The sequence below is a fragment of the Wolffia australiana genome, chromosome 11 (assembly GCF_029677425.1).
Source record: "Wolffia australiana isolate 7733 chromosome 11, ASM2967742v1".
In the NCBI taxonomy this organism is placed as follows: Eukaryota; Viridiplantae; Streptophyta; class Magnoliopsida; order Alismatales; family Araceae; genus Wolffia; species Wolffia australiana.
The window spans coordinates 13,225,127-13,242,186 of record NC_135845.1 but is presented as its reverse complement, the minus strand read 5'-3'; the positions used below and the strand labels follow the sequence as shown (position 1 = coordinate 13,242,186).

The 17,060-nt window shown below is 37.5% G+C and overlaps 1 protein-coding gene across 3 annotated transcripts; it reads left to right on the top strand.

Moving 5' to 3' along the window:
• Nucleotides 1-2,712: 2,712 nt before the first annotated feature.
• Nucleotides 2,713-4,751, top strand: LOC144709618 (NDR1/HIN1-like protein 6). Of its 3 annotated transcripts, none has more exons than XM_078583199.1 (3): nt 2,713-2,947; nt 3,149-3,910; nt 4,519-4,751. In XM_078583199.1, exons 1-3 carry the CDS (start codon nt 2,934-2,936, stop codon nt 4,526-4,528), a joined length of 786 nt encoding a protein of 261 aa, XP_078439325.1. In that variant the 5' UTR covers nt 2,713-2,933; the 3' UTR covers nt 4,529-4,751. The 3 variants fall into 3 exon arrangements, with proteins under 3 accessions (XP_078439325.1, XP_078439324.1, XP_078439326.1); XM_078583198.1 differs by having other exon boundaries at nt 2,720-2,947; nt 4,535-4,751; XM_078583200.1 differs by having other exon boundaries at nt 2,724-2,947; nt 3,141-3,910; nt 4,535-4,751.
• Nucleotides 4,752-17,060: the final 12,309 nt, after the last annotated feature.

Sequence of the window (17,060 nt, the reverse complement as noted above, 5' to 3'; positions counted from 1 at the left end):
AACATAATTTTGCGGATGAATATTCAGATAACATAATATGATAAAGACCTAACATTATCGTGGCCATGTTATTTGTATATCTTTTTATCTTTCCAATAAAAGAATGCTTTATTTATTTAGCTTAAATTTGTAAAATAAAACTTTCCTATTCTACATAAAAGACTCAACTTTTTCATCTTGTATTCAAGGAAAAAATAATGGCTGCTTAATGTTTTTAGAGAGAATGGTAAATCTTTAGTTATTGCCAGATAGAGTGGGTAGTCCTACAGCCTGATAATCATCTTTGTATGGAATCGAACAACTAGAGTCTGAAGCTTTATATGAAATCTAAAATTTCACTATTATGTAATCTAATTGAAGACATTGGTAAATAAAAACATGAAATCAGATTTACATATGTCTAGTTTTCAAGATTCATGCAAACAGAGACTATGATTTATTTCTCACTAAGATTCACTCAACATGTTCGAATATATAGACAAGGTTTCCGTATGACACTTGTTTTTGAGGGGTTGAATGCTTAAAGTATCTTGACTAGTTCTTAATGTCATTAGGAAAATAAGGCTCTACTTTCCCTGAACTGATCCAGAGTTTTCTGATACATATGTGTTATACTTAATGTCAACTAAAGTTTATGAGCGAATGGAAATTTTGGGCACTCTATAAAGTGTGGGAACCTTTTAAGACTAGGATAAAAAAATTATAATTAATCCTACCTTTCAAAAGATAACACCACCATAGTATATGTTGTACCCCACTGAATAAACCCGCCAAACACGGACCTTATCAATACTGAGAATACAGACCTTATTTAGGCATGTAGATGATGTCTCTATAACATCTTTAAAGATGCATCAAGGACAACTGTAACTTAAAATGATGAAAATGCTACAATAATATTTACAAAACTGTTCTAGTCTTGTTTGATGATATAGTTGTACACAGAAAATATTACACTAATCACTAAGTTCATATGAATTCCTTTTTAAAGATACTAAGGGATACTAAAAACTTCCTTTTTGTAAAAGATACAATTCAATATCTCAGATGTGATATCTCTTAACATATAGTGGCATCCAATCAGTGCAAATTCCCTATAAACAGTGAGATATTTCTAGGGTGTGAAAAATGGTTATAAGGGATTTGTATCACACTAGTCTCCAAATACTGAAGCATTCCACCTATTCAGGTGACACAACCGGCTTCACATTTTCAGATAGGAAAAAGGGAACTATTATCAAAACTCACATAGGCACAAACAAATCTATATACTGTATGGCATAAAATATATTTTTATTTCAGAACTCTCACTCATTTGTTTTTTGTACGGCACTGTCTCCCAAATATCATGCCAACTCAACTTTCAAAGTGAAGTTAATGGTGGATTGTCACATATACCACCAAGACCAGGACATTAAATTGTACAGTTCCGATCCCTAAAAATGAGTTAATAGTATCACTATTAAATGGAAGTGATAAATAAGAATATCAATGATAAAAAAGATATCTGAGTATTTTAAAAATAAGTAGAAGTGCATACCATTATATAATGTACTGAGTGAAAATATTAAGCTGATACTTAATTATGATAATGAAAAGGTAATTTTGTTTTGCTTTGTTAAAATAAAAACATGATCTGATGCATATGAATATGTAGATATGTTTTAATATTATGTCTCACGGTTAGAAAAATGCTTGAATAAGAATACCAAATATTATCCTAAATAGTGATGAGTCATGTTAGGGATAGCACTGTAACATGTTTGTACGCGCCTTGGAGGAAGGGAAATGCATCTTCCTAGGGATCCAAAATATACAATTTTGGCTTCAGATACCCTTGCCAATCACCTAGTGCGACTAAAGATTCTGAATGGCAGCACACTCATAGTTAGAAGCAATGATTACATTGCCATGACATTTAAAAGTACTTGTTTCACAAAAATCTACATATATTTCCGTAATAATTGTTGGCATATCATCCCATATCCAAATAAACCTAATAGTCTGTACCGTTGGATGAGAATGATTCGGTCTAAGTTTCTTCTTTGTTATCTTTCATTTTGTCTGAGAATGAGAACAGGATCGTCTCCAGAGATATTTAATTAAAAATAAATATCATTATTTATTATATGATAGTTTTTCTTCTCCGAAGGAGATTGAGAATTCCAAGATCAGCCCATCACATATATATAATCATCTATCATATCCTACTTTATTCTCTCAAGATGGGGCACCGATTTTAACGGAATGACACAGAACAGCCACGTGTTAGTTTACATGTGATTATTAGAATGGTGAACATTCGAATTTATTTATCAAACCTTACAGTTCTTAAATTCATGTCCGATGCAGTAAAACTGCAACTCTTGCCTTAATTCGTCGTCTTCTCAGGCAGTAAGTTAGTTGGATCATGGATGGGTCCCTCTTCCTCTTCACGATTCTACGAGTAAATACAGAAATAATGGGTTTCAGCCAGAATATTAAACCAGCGGGACCAAACAAGGAAGACAATCATAAACTAAAATATGAAGGGTAAAAGAGCAAGCCCAGTATTAACGTCGATAATCAGTTGGATAATGAGCACCAGCCAGAAGTACCTGGGATAGAGATAGATCCATGAAGGATCCATATCGGATCGACCCATTAACAAGCCAGCCTCGCGCCAGCCGTCCTCGTGACCATCTCCACCTCATCTTGCTACGCCTTCGATCCGATCCTCCTCTTCTTCCGCTCGCGCAATCGTTGATTCCGCAGCATTTGCAGAGCTTTCTCTCTCCTCTTTCTCTTCTCTTTCTCTCTCTCTCTCTCCCTCAAAAGAGATAGCCTGAATTCCGCTGCGGAGCATTCGGAGAGGCGCGGAAACGGAACCGTGATGCCGGAGAAGGGAGGCGCTTAACGGGTATACAGCGTCTCGGAGAAAGCTCGGTTCTTTGATGCATGCGCGTAGGTACGTATCGTCGTTTGGTTAATCGGAGTTGTCATCCTCGGATCTCTGTTTCTTCGATTTACCCATCGTTTCCGGTCTCGGGAATTTCGTTCTTCTGTTCTCTTTTATATGGAGGGAGGGATTGGTAGAGGAAATGTAGCGTCGGGTGTGAATCAAGAGGAGAATTTGAGTCGGAATTGAGATTTCCTCTCAGTTGAATAGATCGATGGAGGAGCAGCCACTGGCGACGGCGAAACCGGCGCTTCAGAAGCCTCCGGGCTACAGAGACCCAGCGGCGCCGGCGCCAGCGCCGGCGCGATACCCAGTCCGCGCGCAGCCGCTACCACCGTCGCTACGCAGCAGCAACCTCAAGCGCGGCCAACAGCGCCCCCCCCGCCGCTGCTTCCGCCGCCGCTGCTGCTGCATATTCCTTCTCATCCTGCTCCTCCTCTTCGTCGTCGCCATAGCCGGAGGCCTCTCCTACCTCTGGTTCCAACCCAAGCTCTTGTCTTTCCGGCTGGAGTCAATCCAGATCCCCAAATTCAATGTCACCGCCAAGGCCGGTGGGTCCTCCCTCGACGCCGCTTCCGAGCTCCGGATCAGGATTACAAACCCGAACAAGAAGATCAATCTCTCGCTGGCGGCCACGCGGGTGTTGGTCTATGCCGTCGGCGACGGCGATGGTGGGGATGTTTCTCTCGGATCAGGGAGTTTGCCGAAGTTGGAACTGGAGAGGAAGAATTCTACGCTGATGAAGGTGGAGACGAAGATCAAAGGAGCTGCGGTGGATGAGATACTGGGCAGGAGGCTCAGCTCGCAGTTCCGAAGCAAGAGTCTTCGCGTTAAGGTGGAGCTTCGTACGAAGGTGATGATCTCCCACGGCGGCGCCGTGGCTGCGCCGGTGAGGATTCTGTGCGACGGCGTGTCCTTGAAGCAGATGGATGGGGGGGCCTCCCCGAAGTGTGTCATTAATCTGTTCAAGACGTGAGTTTCCTTCTCCATCATCATCATCGTCATCTTATTATTATTATTTTGTTCAAGCTGTGAGTTTTCTTCTCCACCATGATTGTCATCACCATCTTCTTCTTCATCTTTCGTATTCTTAGTCTTACTCTCGGTCTTTTTCTTTTTTTTCTTGGTCTTCTTCTTCTTATTATTATTAATCCTGTCCTTCTTTTTCTTCTTAATCTTCCCGTTCTAATTCTTCTTCATTGTCTTATTCTTTTTTCTTCATAGTCTTATTCTTTTTTCGTCATAGTCATATTCTTATTCTTCATAGTCATATTCTTTTTCTTCATAGTCATATTCTTATTCTTCATAGACTTCTGCTTCTTTAATTCTTCTTCTTCTTCTTCTTTTTCTTCTTCTTCTTCTTCTTCTTCTTCTTCTTCTCCATCTCCTCCCCTACGATGATGATTATGATGATAATGATGATGATCATCATCATCGTTGTGACCACAACCATCATTTCATTATCATTTTTCTCCATCATCATCAGATTCTCATCTTCCTCCTCCACTTCTTCTTTCTGATAATCCTCTTCTTCTTCTCCTTCTTCATCATTTTCTTGGTCTTCATCTGAATCCGCGAAGTTTGTGGTAATGACAGGATCAACCTACATTGAGAAAGGAGAGAACAATCCACGCCGTCTGTGCTCTCCGGAAGGGGGCTGGCCGGGTGGCCACAGGAAGACGAGTGTCTACTGTCCGCACCAACTGTGAATCTTGTGGTAAATAGTCTACTAGTATTCGTTCTCCCCTTTCCCCCCTGCTTCACTGTGGCGGTCCAATCATTATTCCTATAAATAAACTAAATAAATTATTGACGGCCGTAGATGTCCGAGCACTTTATTATTATTATTATTATTTTAATACTTAAATAAATCTATTCAAGGTGCCCGTGTCAGAGGCATCCACCGCACCAGAGAGACGGCGAGTGGTTGACAAGGGTTCAGCTCCTGACTGTGCTCCTGGGTCGGCTCCTATAATTAAATGACAACAGATCTTGTGCCTTTGCATGACAGCTCTGGATTTTTAACTAAAATTGGGCTTTTCTTGGATTAACAAAAACGGAAGCAAGCTCAGTACTAACCATCTAAAAGGGCATGTGCTTGAGAAATGACTTTCCCATGTGTCAAACCCATCATCATTTATTCCGTTTGATTTTCACTGATGCATTGCACTTAAATGTTAATTTTATAAAAATGTAAAGTGATCAACTGATTAATTTCTTTTTACTATGAGATAAAAATTAATAAATCCTAGGATTATGTGAATAACACTGACTGCAATGATTTTTATTGTCCTTAATGTTAAATTATATCTTGATCTATCTATATTTAATTTCTGGTCTCTACCTAATAATCATAGGATTTATTAATTGTTATTAAAATCTACCTAATAATCATATAATCTTATATGTGTTAGACCTTGATTCCTTGTAAGTCCTTATCTAGAATAAGTTACAAGTAATCCAATATGTGATATGCGCCCATTTCTATCACCCTCCTTTAGTCAAGTGATGGTTTCTGGCAAATGGTCATTGCAAGAGGCAATGAAAGGTCGGGAGGAACCCAATGTCCAGTCCACGCTATCTGTGTTCATAAGATAAATGCCATTAATAAATAGTTTAAATCATTATTTAAACTATTTTAACATTTTAATCTGGTATATAGCATGCTCAAGGTACAAAGAAGAGAGAGATCTATGTGTTGTTATATTAATTTATTTCCTTAGTAATTGTTTAGGAGGGTAAATTAGGCAGGACTTACATTTAGGGCTAGTAAATATTGAAAGATGATACTTTCAAAAATAAGGTATAGTTTAGGAAAATAGTTTGACTTTTAGAATGTTGATCACTGAATGGGATTTCTTGACTGTGCCATATCCTTAGTTTAAATAATGATTTATTAATGGCATTTATCTTATGGTGAACATCAGTTGACTGTTGAATAGGCAGCCTTCTTCGGCAAGGGTAGTCAAGGCCTTTACTAGTTTTGGTTAATAGATGGTGACAATAAGATGGCCATCATCTTGCACATTACCTCCGACACAATTATCAACAAAATATTAAGTTACATTTATTACATCTTTCTCCTTAGATATTCTGGTATTTGATGTGAGTTGGTCATTGCCTAACAAATATGTAAATATAATTTTATAAATATGAAATAAATCCTTTACAGAATTTGTACATGAAATCTATTAATGATCATTTTACTTAAAATTTAGGTTTTTCAAAAAGATGTATGTTTTCCAAGCTAAATGCAGGGATAACCTATGTTTTTCCAAAAAATCAGAATTTTGGTACTCCAACAATATTATATACATTTAATTTGATTGAATTGAATGGCCTAGATTCATTCAACAAAGAAAATTCTATTAGAGCTTAGTTACATCATTCAACATTATTGGATTGTTTATTGGTGAATCACTGTTTGAGGAAGATACCAGTCGCGGACATTCATAAGACAAACTTTGGGGGTTTTTTACTCATTTTAACGGATCAAAAATATTTATGAAAATTTACACATAATTCCTGTATCATAAATATAGGGAAAATAATGGATCTATTCAGGGGGAGTTAGGGACTTAATTTCTTCACTTTTCTAGGCCCAAAAAAGATAGAAATAGCTTTAGAAAGAAAAACTAAAGTTTTCGGTTTTTTTTAGGATTTATTGATTTTTAAATTTTTTGAAACTTAAGTGTGGCGATAAGATATAACAAAATGCAAAAAAAGTTATAGTAAAAAATTGTGGTTAAATGCATATGGATATCAAGCAGTGCTTTACAGGCATTCATCTATGGTGGTGTGTGCATTACAATATAAATTGGTGGTTAGTTTCACTTAGAAGTGGGCTCTAGGTCAGCACAACACGTGGTAGGACTGGTCCTTCAAACCTCTTTTGGATAAAGAACTATTTATACATAGGTCATGATTACTACAGTAAGTCTTTGATTTCACTAATCACCTTTCTTGCCATTTTATTCTCTTCTCTCATTAGGAGAGGATTTCTTTACTTGAATTTTGTGGTCCTATTTTTTAAGAAAACTAGAGCGGTTATTGGATGAAGTCAGGTCATTGCCCGTTCCCCTTTCAATTATCATTCCCCTTTCAAATATAAAGATATCTATTTTTTTCCAAATAGTCCATAAAATCAGCTTCATGATATTGTCGGCTTCTCTAGCCCATTCTTAATAATCCCATTTAATTTATGTTATGGTTAATTTTTGGAAATACTCATTAGTGTCAAAATATTCAAAAAAGTCATCCAAGGCTTATTAAAAAGCTGTCTGTTTATGCATAAAGGATATTCATACAAAATTCAAAAGTGGTTAACCAACTTATTTATTTGTATTAGATATTTTTTGATTTAGAGATCTAATACTTTCAAATGAACGGAGTTATAAGCATATTTATAATGTTATCAATTATCATGTCAATGAATCCATGCATGTTGTGTTCAATTAGGAAGCAAATTATAGGAACTAACGTTGATGCCACTGTAATTTTAATTTGCTTTAATCAAATAATATTTATATTTTTTAACTCACACTAGATATATAGTTGTGAGTGATGTCATCTCCACTGATATGGTACTTAGATCTAATTTAAGAGTTGGAATGAAAGAAAATATATATTTAGATTAATAGGAAAAATAGTGAGTCTTTGGTTAATTAATAGTCTGGACTGAATAGTATAATGATTGCAGAGGCCTTAAAGATCAAATAAAAATAATATTCAGTGTAATCATGCCAAGATAGGGGTTTGATGATTTCATTACACAAAATAGTAAGCACAAAAAGACGGCAGACAGAATAATAGATGGAACTTTGGAATATGAAATATTGTATTATTATTATTATTTAAGGGATGAGAGATAGTTCATATGTCTAAAGAGATATATTTATGACATTATAAGAATATTTGACATTTATATAGGAGAATATATATGTTTAATAATAATAAACTACCATACCAACTAATTAATGTGGAAGAAAACTGGGAGGAACTGAATAATAAGAGGGTATTAATAACTAATTATATGTATTAATGGAAGATGGAGGGCAGATAAAATGAAGAAGATGTTTATTGAATATATATTTTTATAGTTTCAGTTGGTTACTCAAGGTATTAATAAACAGATACTGGACTTTCAAAGTAACACAAAGTGTTTGGTGAAATGAATCTACACGGCTTTCTTCACAAGTTTTATTCAAACTCCCATTCAATATATAGAAATTTATTTTTACAAAGATTAACTAATAGAGTTCAACCAAAATTTTTTGTAAGCAACCAATCACCCATATTTTGGACACCAAATGATAGGAGTGCTGATTGCCGCCCCTTGACTTTGGTATGCTTCTGAGCTCATCATCCTCTGTGCAAGCATGATCGTAGTCTTCCTGGAGGCTTCCAAGAGCTCCCTGAGATCTTTGGTCTCTTAGCAGTATTTAGAAATAAAGCTTAAGAAGGATACTAATAAAAAAAAAATTGATGAAGATTTGTTTTCCTTGATATCCAAAGCCTTGTACCGAGTGAAGATGCTTGCACTCTTTTAACTCAGCCCCCAAAACCCTATCTTCTTCAGACCCCAAAGTTTTCACATACTTGACCACCAAACTCTATGAGGATACGCTTAAAGTCTATATATTTAGTTAATCCAAATACTCAAAGATATTCATATTAATTTCAACAAAATATATATCAAATATATTAATAATAAATAAAAAACTGAAGATAATTCAAGGCAAACAATGAATATTTATTCAAGTATAATGAAATCATTAAATATATACTGTGTCTCTTTATCTCCCGATTCTCTACTAATATTTCTATTATCTCCATTTCCAAACTTATGTGTTGCTGACATAATATCAAATTCTCAACCACTTAAAGATGTGTGGAAATCAAGATTCATTGTTTGAAATCTTGTTGGAGCACTCCTTGATGTTTCCTCCTTCCCTTACCAGTAACTTTCAAAACAACTCACAAAACTTACGAATGAAATATCCAAATAATTAAGAGAAGCTGAAGAATAAGCAGGAGTTCATTTTGTGATGATTCTTTTAGTGAATATCTTGTAAATCACACCAGTTGGATGTTTCCTTTTCTTCTTGATTCTCCTACTCTCTACTTTGTTCCCCTATAACTTATTCATTTTTTTTCGAATGGAAATATTCTACAATATATGGATTTTGAAGGATATTATAAATAAAGTTTGTTTTCACTAAAAAATTTAAAATGATTTGAAAAAATCTTCAAATGACAATCTTGACACCAAGTTTGCTGACATTGCAAATTCTAGGAATATCATTTTTTGATTGTAACTTCTTTAATCCTGAATCAAATTTTAAAATTATAGGTCACACGGATTCTTCGACTGTTAATTGTAACTTTTATGTTCGAGAATTTTTTTAAAAAAAGATAACTAGAAATCTACAGATCATGGTCTTTAGACCAAGGTAGTGGACAATAAAAATTCTAGGACACACTATTTTTTATTCTTTTAACTTCTTCAAACCTGCATACAAAATCAAATTCTAAATAGAAAAGATATGGGATGACATTAGAAACAAAACTGATGTTCAAAGATCTCCCAAAAACAACCAGAAATTTTTTTAGAAGGCCAGACCTGATGATTTCTCTATTTAGGGCAATGTTTTACCAAAACACTGAAAGAGGATGTTTTGAAAACTAAGGCTTAGTTTTCAAAATGAAGCCTCAGTTTACAAATGAAGGCAACTTAGTTTACAAATACTACAGTGAAATTCAGTTAATATGAGATAGAAAAATAATGCACATATCTGCTTCAAGTTTGAGTTGCCAAAATTAGAAATTTACCATTTACTCCATACGCATTGTCTTGTTTAATTTAACATTAAAAATTAATACAAAAGTATTTTTGATATCTCAAATTGTCTTCTTCAAAATATATTTAATTTTATTTTTATATATTTAATATTTTATAATTATGATATAATTATGATATAATTACCAATGATAGGTATAAAATCCATTTTGGGCATCATCTTTCAATGATCAAAAAGGTATAGGACCTGGTTATCATCATGTCATAAAACCTTGAGGCCTTACATGGATATTCTTTGCATTGACCATATGGTCAACCATCACATGTCTTTTTGTTTATAAAGGTAGTCATCCAATGAACGTTTGACTTTCATTTTTTGAACCATTCAAAATCCTTTACCTTCATTTGTATAATTCTTGATATGAATAAATATGTCTCAAGTACAACTTTTTAATTAAAATCATCAGATTCAAAATCATAGAAAATATTTTTTTAAGCTCTATAAAATAGCGCATAAATTTTTATAAAATAATGTAGGTTGATAATTTAACAGTGGCCATCAAATTTACGTTATCACATGGCATTTAGTCAACAAAAATAGTTGAACAATCATATGGAGATTGCTTTGGGCAGGTGATGAAAATTTTAAGAAATAAATCAATGGCATGGCTCGTTCAGTAGATGGTAAAACATGATATGGCAAAATAAACCTGAAGGTAGTCATTGAATGCAGGTGCGAGTTCCATAGCTTTAATTATATGAAGTCCATGAATACGTGCAATGATGTAGTGAATTATGATGGTATCATAACACACTGATTTCTAGTCTTTAAACACATATTTTAGGTGCCCATGCTTCCTTTTTTCTTTCTTTCTCCTCTCATTCCACTAGCTCTCCTCGATGGTGAGAGGATCCAGAAGATTTTTAAGAAGTGTTGAAGAAGAAGAAGAAGACGAGGAGGAGAAGGAGATTTAGCAGCCTTCCAATCGCTTGGATACTTCTAGAGACCACTCAAATGAAAGGCTTGAAAAAACTCTCGAAAAAAGCAAGTCAAGAGTGGAAAATGTTCCGCACAAGGTACTCTATATCATATATGATATAGAAATAAATTAGGAATTTATCTTTAGGTTCCATTCCATCAAAATTCATTTCATGCACCAAACCATAGACCCACAATGCAACACTACATAATAGAAAGCAATGGGGGCTGAGTCAAATAATCTCAAGCTTTCTGACTCCATGTAAAACCTTAAAGGTCTATGATGAAAGAGGTTTACCCACATTTTATTTCATTGGTATCATTATTGCTCATTATTTTACAAGTATTTTGCTTGGAAGCATTCATAAAAATATGGATAGGGATGATCATCACTTAAGGCGTTATCGCCTAAGGACTAGCCTAAGCTGTTCTACAAAAAAAAGTCAGAGAGTCTATCCTATCCTCTAACTCAATTCCTAGATAGGTAAATGGTACTAAAAATATTTAACCATATTAAACTTGATAAACTGAAATGAACTTAATTTACCCCCATTCTTAGGTGATAAGTTCAAATTGGGTTTTATGTTGTTATTTCGAATTAGCCAACACTTTTTATGAAACTTTTCCACTTAAATACTCTATAATTAATGAAGGGTAGATACACAGAGAGGCAGAAATTTAATTTTATAATTTTTCTCAAGCTTGGAATGAAGTAAGTGAGTTTAAAAGTGAGATATATAATTTCTGAAATTTTTATGGATATTTAGTCAATTTAGATAAATTCCTGTGATCTAAATTGAATCATAAATACAAATAAAAACACTAAAAATATTTTATACTAATTTTCATAATTTTAATTAACACTAGAAATAGGAAATAAATATTCTTTTGAATTTTTCTTGAATTTAATTAACACTAAAAAACACTATAAATATTAAAAATGAGAGTTAATTTCTTCGGAATTTTTGTATATGTTAAAAATACTGAATATTTATTATATTAATTTTAAGGATTTTTCTGATTTTTTTTGGAATTTATAAATAAATAAATAAGAAAAATACTTTTTATTTATACATGCCGCCCATATAGGGCTAGCGGAGCAAAGCCGACGGTGGCATAGCAGTGGCGGAGCAGCGGCAACGGCGGCGGACTAGATGAGCCGGCAGTCCTCATGTGGCCCATATAGGGCTGGCCTTAGTGGATCAGCCCACTAAGGTTCAGCCCAATTTGGCTAAGTCCAGACTTAGCCAAATGGGCTAAGCCCTATTGGGCTTCACCCAATATGGTCAGGACTTGGTCAATTTGACTAAGTCCTCCACTCTCCACTATTTTTGGCCTAAATGATGGAATTCAAACACGTTTTTTTAAAAAAATTGAATGGAAGAATCAAGGATGATCTAGAGAGATAATGTAATGGATTTTAGAGCGAGAAAGAAACAGTTTTAGAGAGAGAAAATGACAGAAATGAAGAGATAGAGAGAGAAAATCAAGTGTGTAGAAGAGGTTTGAGATGGAATTTGAAGGTGAAAAGGAAGGATAATTTTTATGAAATTTTGAAAGGATGAACTAGGGATATGTATGAAGATCTAATGAAAACAATTCTAGAGAGATAAATTAGGAAAAGTTGAATGTTTAGAGTGGGAAAATTATGGATTTTAAGGGTAAATGCATGGATGATGAAGTGAAAATGGAATGCAAACAATGCAAGCCTGGTGAGCCCTCAATGCTTCCTCTTAAATCTGGATCCTTATGTTTTGCCAGGATCAAGCATTTTATAATGCAAACAAGAGATTAGATTGAATGAAAACTTCAATAAACTTACATTAAGCAGGTTGAACAACCTGGATCCTGAAATATGCCTTGTCCTACTGGCCAGCCACTTGCTAGAGCACATCCAGAATGAGGGTAAATGAGGTAGGAAAAGAGTATTTATACATTTTAAGAATTAATAAAATACCCCTTTGGGATTTTCTATTCTCTTCTCTTGCCATTTTGCCTCTGTTTCTCCATTGGTCGAGAGCTTTGCCTTGTAATTTCCAGTCTGTTTCTTTTGTAAGGTGTTTTAAGGCCCAATAGGTAGGTCAGGTCGTTGCCCAAACCCCTCTGATTTCTCTTTTAAAAACCCACAAACACTGTTTCATCATTTTAGCCCATTTTGATAATCACTAAGCTCCCTAAAATTCTCCAATTTCCTAAGAATTTTATCTTCTAATTCCTGTAAATTTATACACATTTGGAACTATAAAATACTCATCAGTAGTCAAACTGATTGACTTCATAGAAGTAAGTTAAGTTAGTAAAAAATAATCATAATGCGCAAAAGTTGAAATTTCTAGCTAATGCATAAATATTTGGTTAATTCAAATAATAACATGATAAATTATAAATTAATAATATTAAAAACATATAAAATGTATAGAAATATATGTTCAGTTATTATGTTATCATTAGGTCATTCCTTGATCCAATAAATTGAGAATAAGCATATATTATTAAATGTCGTATTTTGGACATAAAAATTAATATATGTATCCCTTAAGCCTTAAAATTCAACAAAAAATGCACAATTTATTAATCATGTTTATTTACTCTGATTCCATGTCAGATAAGTATGGCAATATCTATTATTAATTAGATATCATGATTATTCTTATAACTCATTTCAATTTAAAATTTAGATGCTAATGGATTCATACAATATTCTCAAATCATATCATGCCCTGCCAATAACACATGTTTTATATCACATGTTCATCCTTATTGTTTTAGAGGTCAGCCATCATGATGGAGCAGGAGATTCCCCTCCATCAAAAACGTGTCGAATCCCAGGCCCTCGCCGGCGATATCCGCCGGCTCGAACCCCGCCAGATCGGCACACCAAGGCAAAGGCAAGTATCAAAATGTTTCGGGCCATATCCATCTGCAAGGCCCTTCATTTTGACCAATCTTTCTATTTTTGTCTATGTTTTTTTTTCCTTTTGTTTTTTTTGGGTTTTTATGGGGGCCCCTATGTCTAATGCCCCCCCCCCCTTGTTGGACCTCTTTCAAGGGGCTTATTAACATTCCTATATAAGGGAAGTAGTGGGCGCCCAATCAGTTTCAAAGTCAAGTTCTATTTTTGAAAAGGGGTCCCACCACTCCACGTTAGAGAGAGAGGGAGAAGAAGAAGGAGAAGAGGGAGAAGAATAAGAAGAAGGAGAAAAGAGGAAGAAGGGGGAAAGCGCCGTCGTCCGGCCGCCACCGTAGCGGGTTCGCCTTCGCCGCCGCGAGGTCGCCTTCGCCATAGGGGCGCGGCCGTCGTGGGTTCTCCGTTGTAGCCGAGAGGCCTCTGCCGCCGCGGGCTCGTAGCCACATCTGACAGACCGTGGCCGCCGACTGTAGGCTCGCCACCGTAGTCGGTAGACCTCGGCCGCTGACTGCAAATCGCCACCGCCGCGGACTTTTTGCTGCTGCCGCCCTCTGCCGCCACCATCAAATCACCGCGGGCTCGCCGTCCGCGCCTTCTTCGCACAAACTGCTTGCCTCACCGCGCCACCCCATTCCACTGGACACCGCCATCATCGCGCCGCCCTGCGCGCCGCCCGCACCGTGAGACCACCGCCTTACTCCTCCTCTTCTCCTCCCCCCCTTGTCAGCATTTCCCTCTCGCTCAATCTTCGGCAACGGCCCATCACAGCCGTTGCCTCTAGCCACGCCCCTCGACTCACGTCGCCTCCCCATGCCGCCTTCCATGCCGTCCCCTGCACCACCACCCGCACCATCGCCACACCTCCATGTCGTGCTACCACCGTGTCGTTGCCGTGCCGCCTTGCCGCGCCGCTGCCCACGCCGCCGATACGTTGTCTCGCCGCGCCGTTGCCCGCGTCGCCTCATCGCACCACCACTAGCACCGCCTTGCCGTTGTGCCGTTAGTGATGCCTCACCACACCGCCGCCTGCGCTGCAGCCTGCGCCGCTGGCGCGCCGCCCCATCGCGCTGCCACCCGCGCTGCTGCTTGTGCCATCGTCGTGCCACCTCGATGCGCCATCATTCACACCATCGCTCACACTGCCGTCGCCGCTGCCCGCACCGCCGCCGTCACCACCGCTCGTGCCGTTGTCATCACCACCCACGCTGCCGACTCGGCCTTTGCTGCCCACACCAGTTAGTTCATGACAATCAGACGACGTGACCAGAGAGGTACCTTACTCCCCCTAGCTCGCCGAGTTAATTTATCTTTTTTTCATATATCTTTCAATTGCACTCCACCGCGCTCGGGATAGAATAGGTGAGAGTATAAATGGCTACGAGAGCGTCCAATGATCGTCTTCCCTAGGTACGAGCTGAGCCTGTCCGTTACGTGAGAGCACCAACGGTTTAACCCGTTCGGCGTCGTAGACTCCTTTGTTACTCCGACGAGGGTGATGAGGTCACCATCACCGTCATCGGTCGGCCGGCCCGGAGCACGGAGCCCGGCGAACCCCACGAGTCGGGGCCTGCACATACTTTCACCTAGGATTGCATCGCATCATGTAGACGTATCTCTGTAGGTCCACACAGACGGACGACGTCTTCGACGCCGTCCGCGCTATCTCCCTGGTATCCGAGCATCATCTCTGTACCCACCCATCCGGACGACGACACCGTCATCGTCTTACACCATCTTGGTATCAGAGCATGACTCGGTACAACTCACGACGACATCAGCGACGTCATCCTGCTAATGAGAATTTTTCAAACGGGATCAATGTAGGAATTTACAAGTATTGATTTTAGGATTTATTAGAGGTATGGAGAATTCTACTTGTCCTCACAAGTGACCACATAGGCACATAAAGATGCTTGGAAAGATAGAACTACTTAGAGGAATCCAAAGGGTCGCGCCACTTGGTTACAGGATGTGATTTTTCAATTTCCTGCAAGATACAATCCGAAAGGTGTCTACCACAGGGAGGCAGAAATAACAGCAGTCAAAACATTGAAGAATTAGATTAGATATTTTTTCTCACATTTACACATGTATAAGTGGGTATTTTTGTTATACATGTATATATATGCTCGTTGTGAACTCTTACTCAAGATTTGGACTAGTAAGAGCATGCTAAGTTCAGGGTCCATGATACTCAAAGCATCTGATGTAACTTTTGTTCTATTTTTTTCTCATAGTTTAACCTCTCTCTCTACCTTTAAAAAACCTGGTGTGGTAAACATATTCAGACCCATGTGAGGACAAAAAAAAAGTTCCAGAGAAGATCACATTCATACATATTTCTACCTTACCCTTTTCCTTGTATGATATCACAATTAGTCCTTTGTACTTGCAAATTCTTGAATTTCTCCTCAAGTTATCCACTTCTATAAATCATACCATAGATCACTCATCATTCCCCATGTAGTGACCAAAGTCATAAAGTTTTACCTACTGGTTATTGGGTTCTAGAGGCCTAGATCTGGATGAATAAATCAGAATGATCTGCAGTGAAAGACGCAAACAAAATCGAACCAAATCATTAAAATCATTGAACAAAGTACTTGTGCACGGATCACATCTGTGATTTCTTGGGTCCCGGAATGAAACGAGTTGAGCTGCTCAAGTATGAAGCCTCTAGAAATATCCACGCGGTCCTTGGCAGGTTGGATCTCCTCATTCTTGTTGACGAGCCCGAGCCCCATTCGATCTCCGTCACCGTTGTTACGCCATCTCGATCGCATTGGGAGTGGAGAGGAGTCATGGGGGGAAGGAACAGGAAAGAGAAGGCCCCTGAACATATCTGGCCTGGGTGAATTTCGTTCAGGGCCTTCCCCCATTACTATTAAGTGGGTGTTTTTATAAAACCCCCAAAACTTAAGTATATCTTCCGATGTGCAAACGACAATTTGCGTGTGACCCTCTATGCCCATGTATCAGTCTAGTTAACAACTCCAACGGTCCAATAACCTTGATTGTCCTTCCAAATTAATTAACTATATCATCATATAAATTAATTAACGTTGTATCAATTTAACCCAATCGATAGGTTGAGTCTCCAACACATGGTGTACTAGGCTACACTGCATGCTCTAGAAGATACAAAGTAGTGTGTATCGACTTATGGAACCTTTTCGTCATCAGTTATTGTGTACGTATAATTCCTCATTCACTTGATGCTCCTCGGATGACTTAGGGTATGGTCTAGTGGAAAATGCTAATTGGTCATCTGATTTAGTACTAATGCATTCGAAAATCATCGAAGAACTCTTGTCCCAATATTTCACTACCTTAGCCAAGGAGTTCATCGCATCGTCTTCCTTGAGTTGTCACCTCTTATACCGAGGGTGGACGATCCTATCTTGACTACTCGATCATATTTTTGAACTTCTTGATG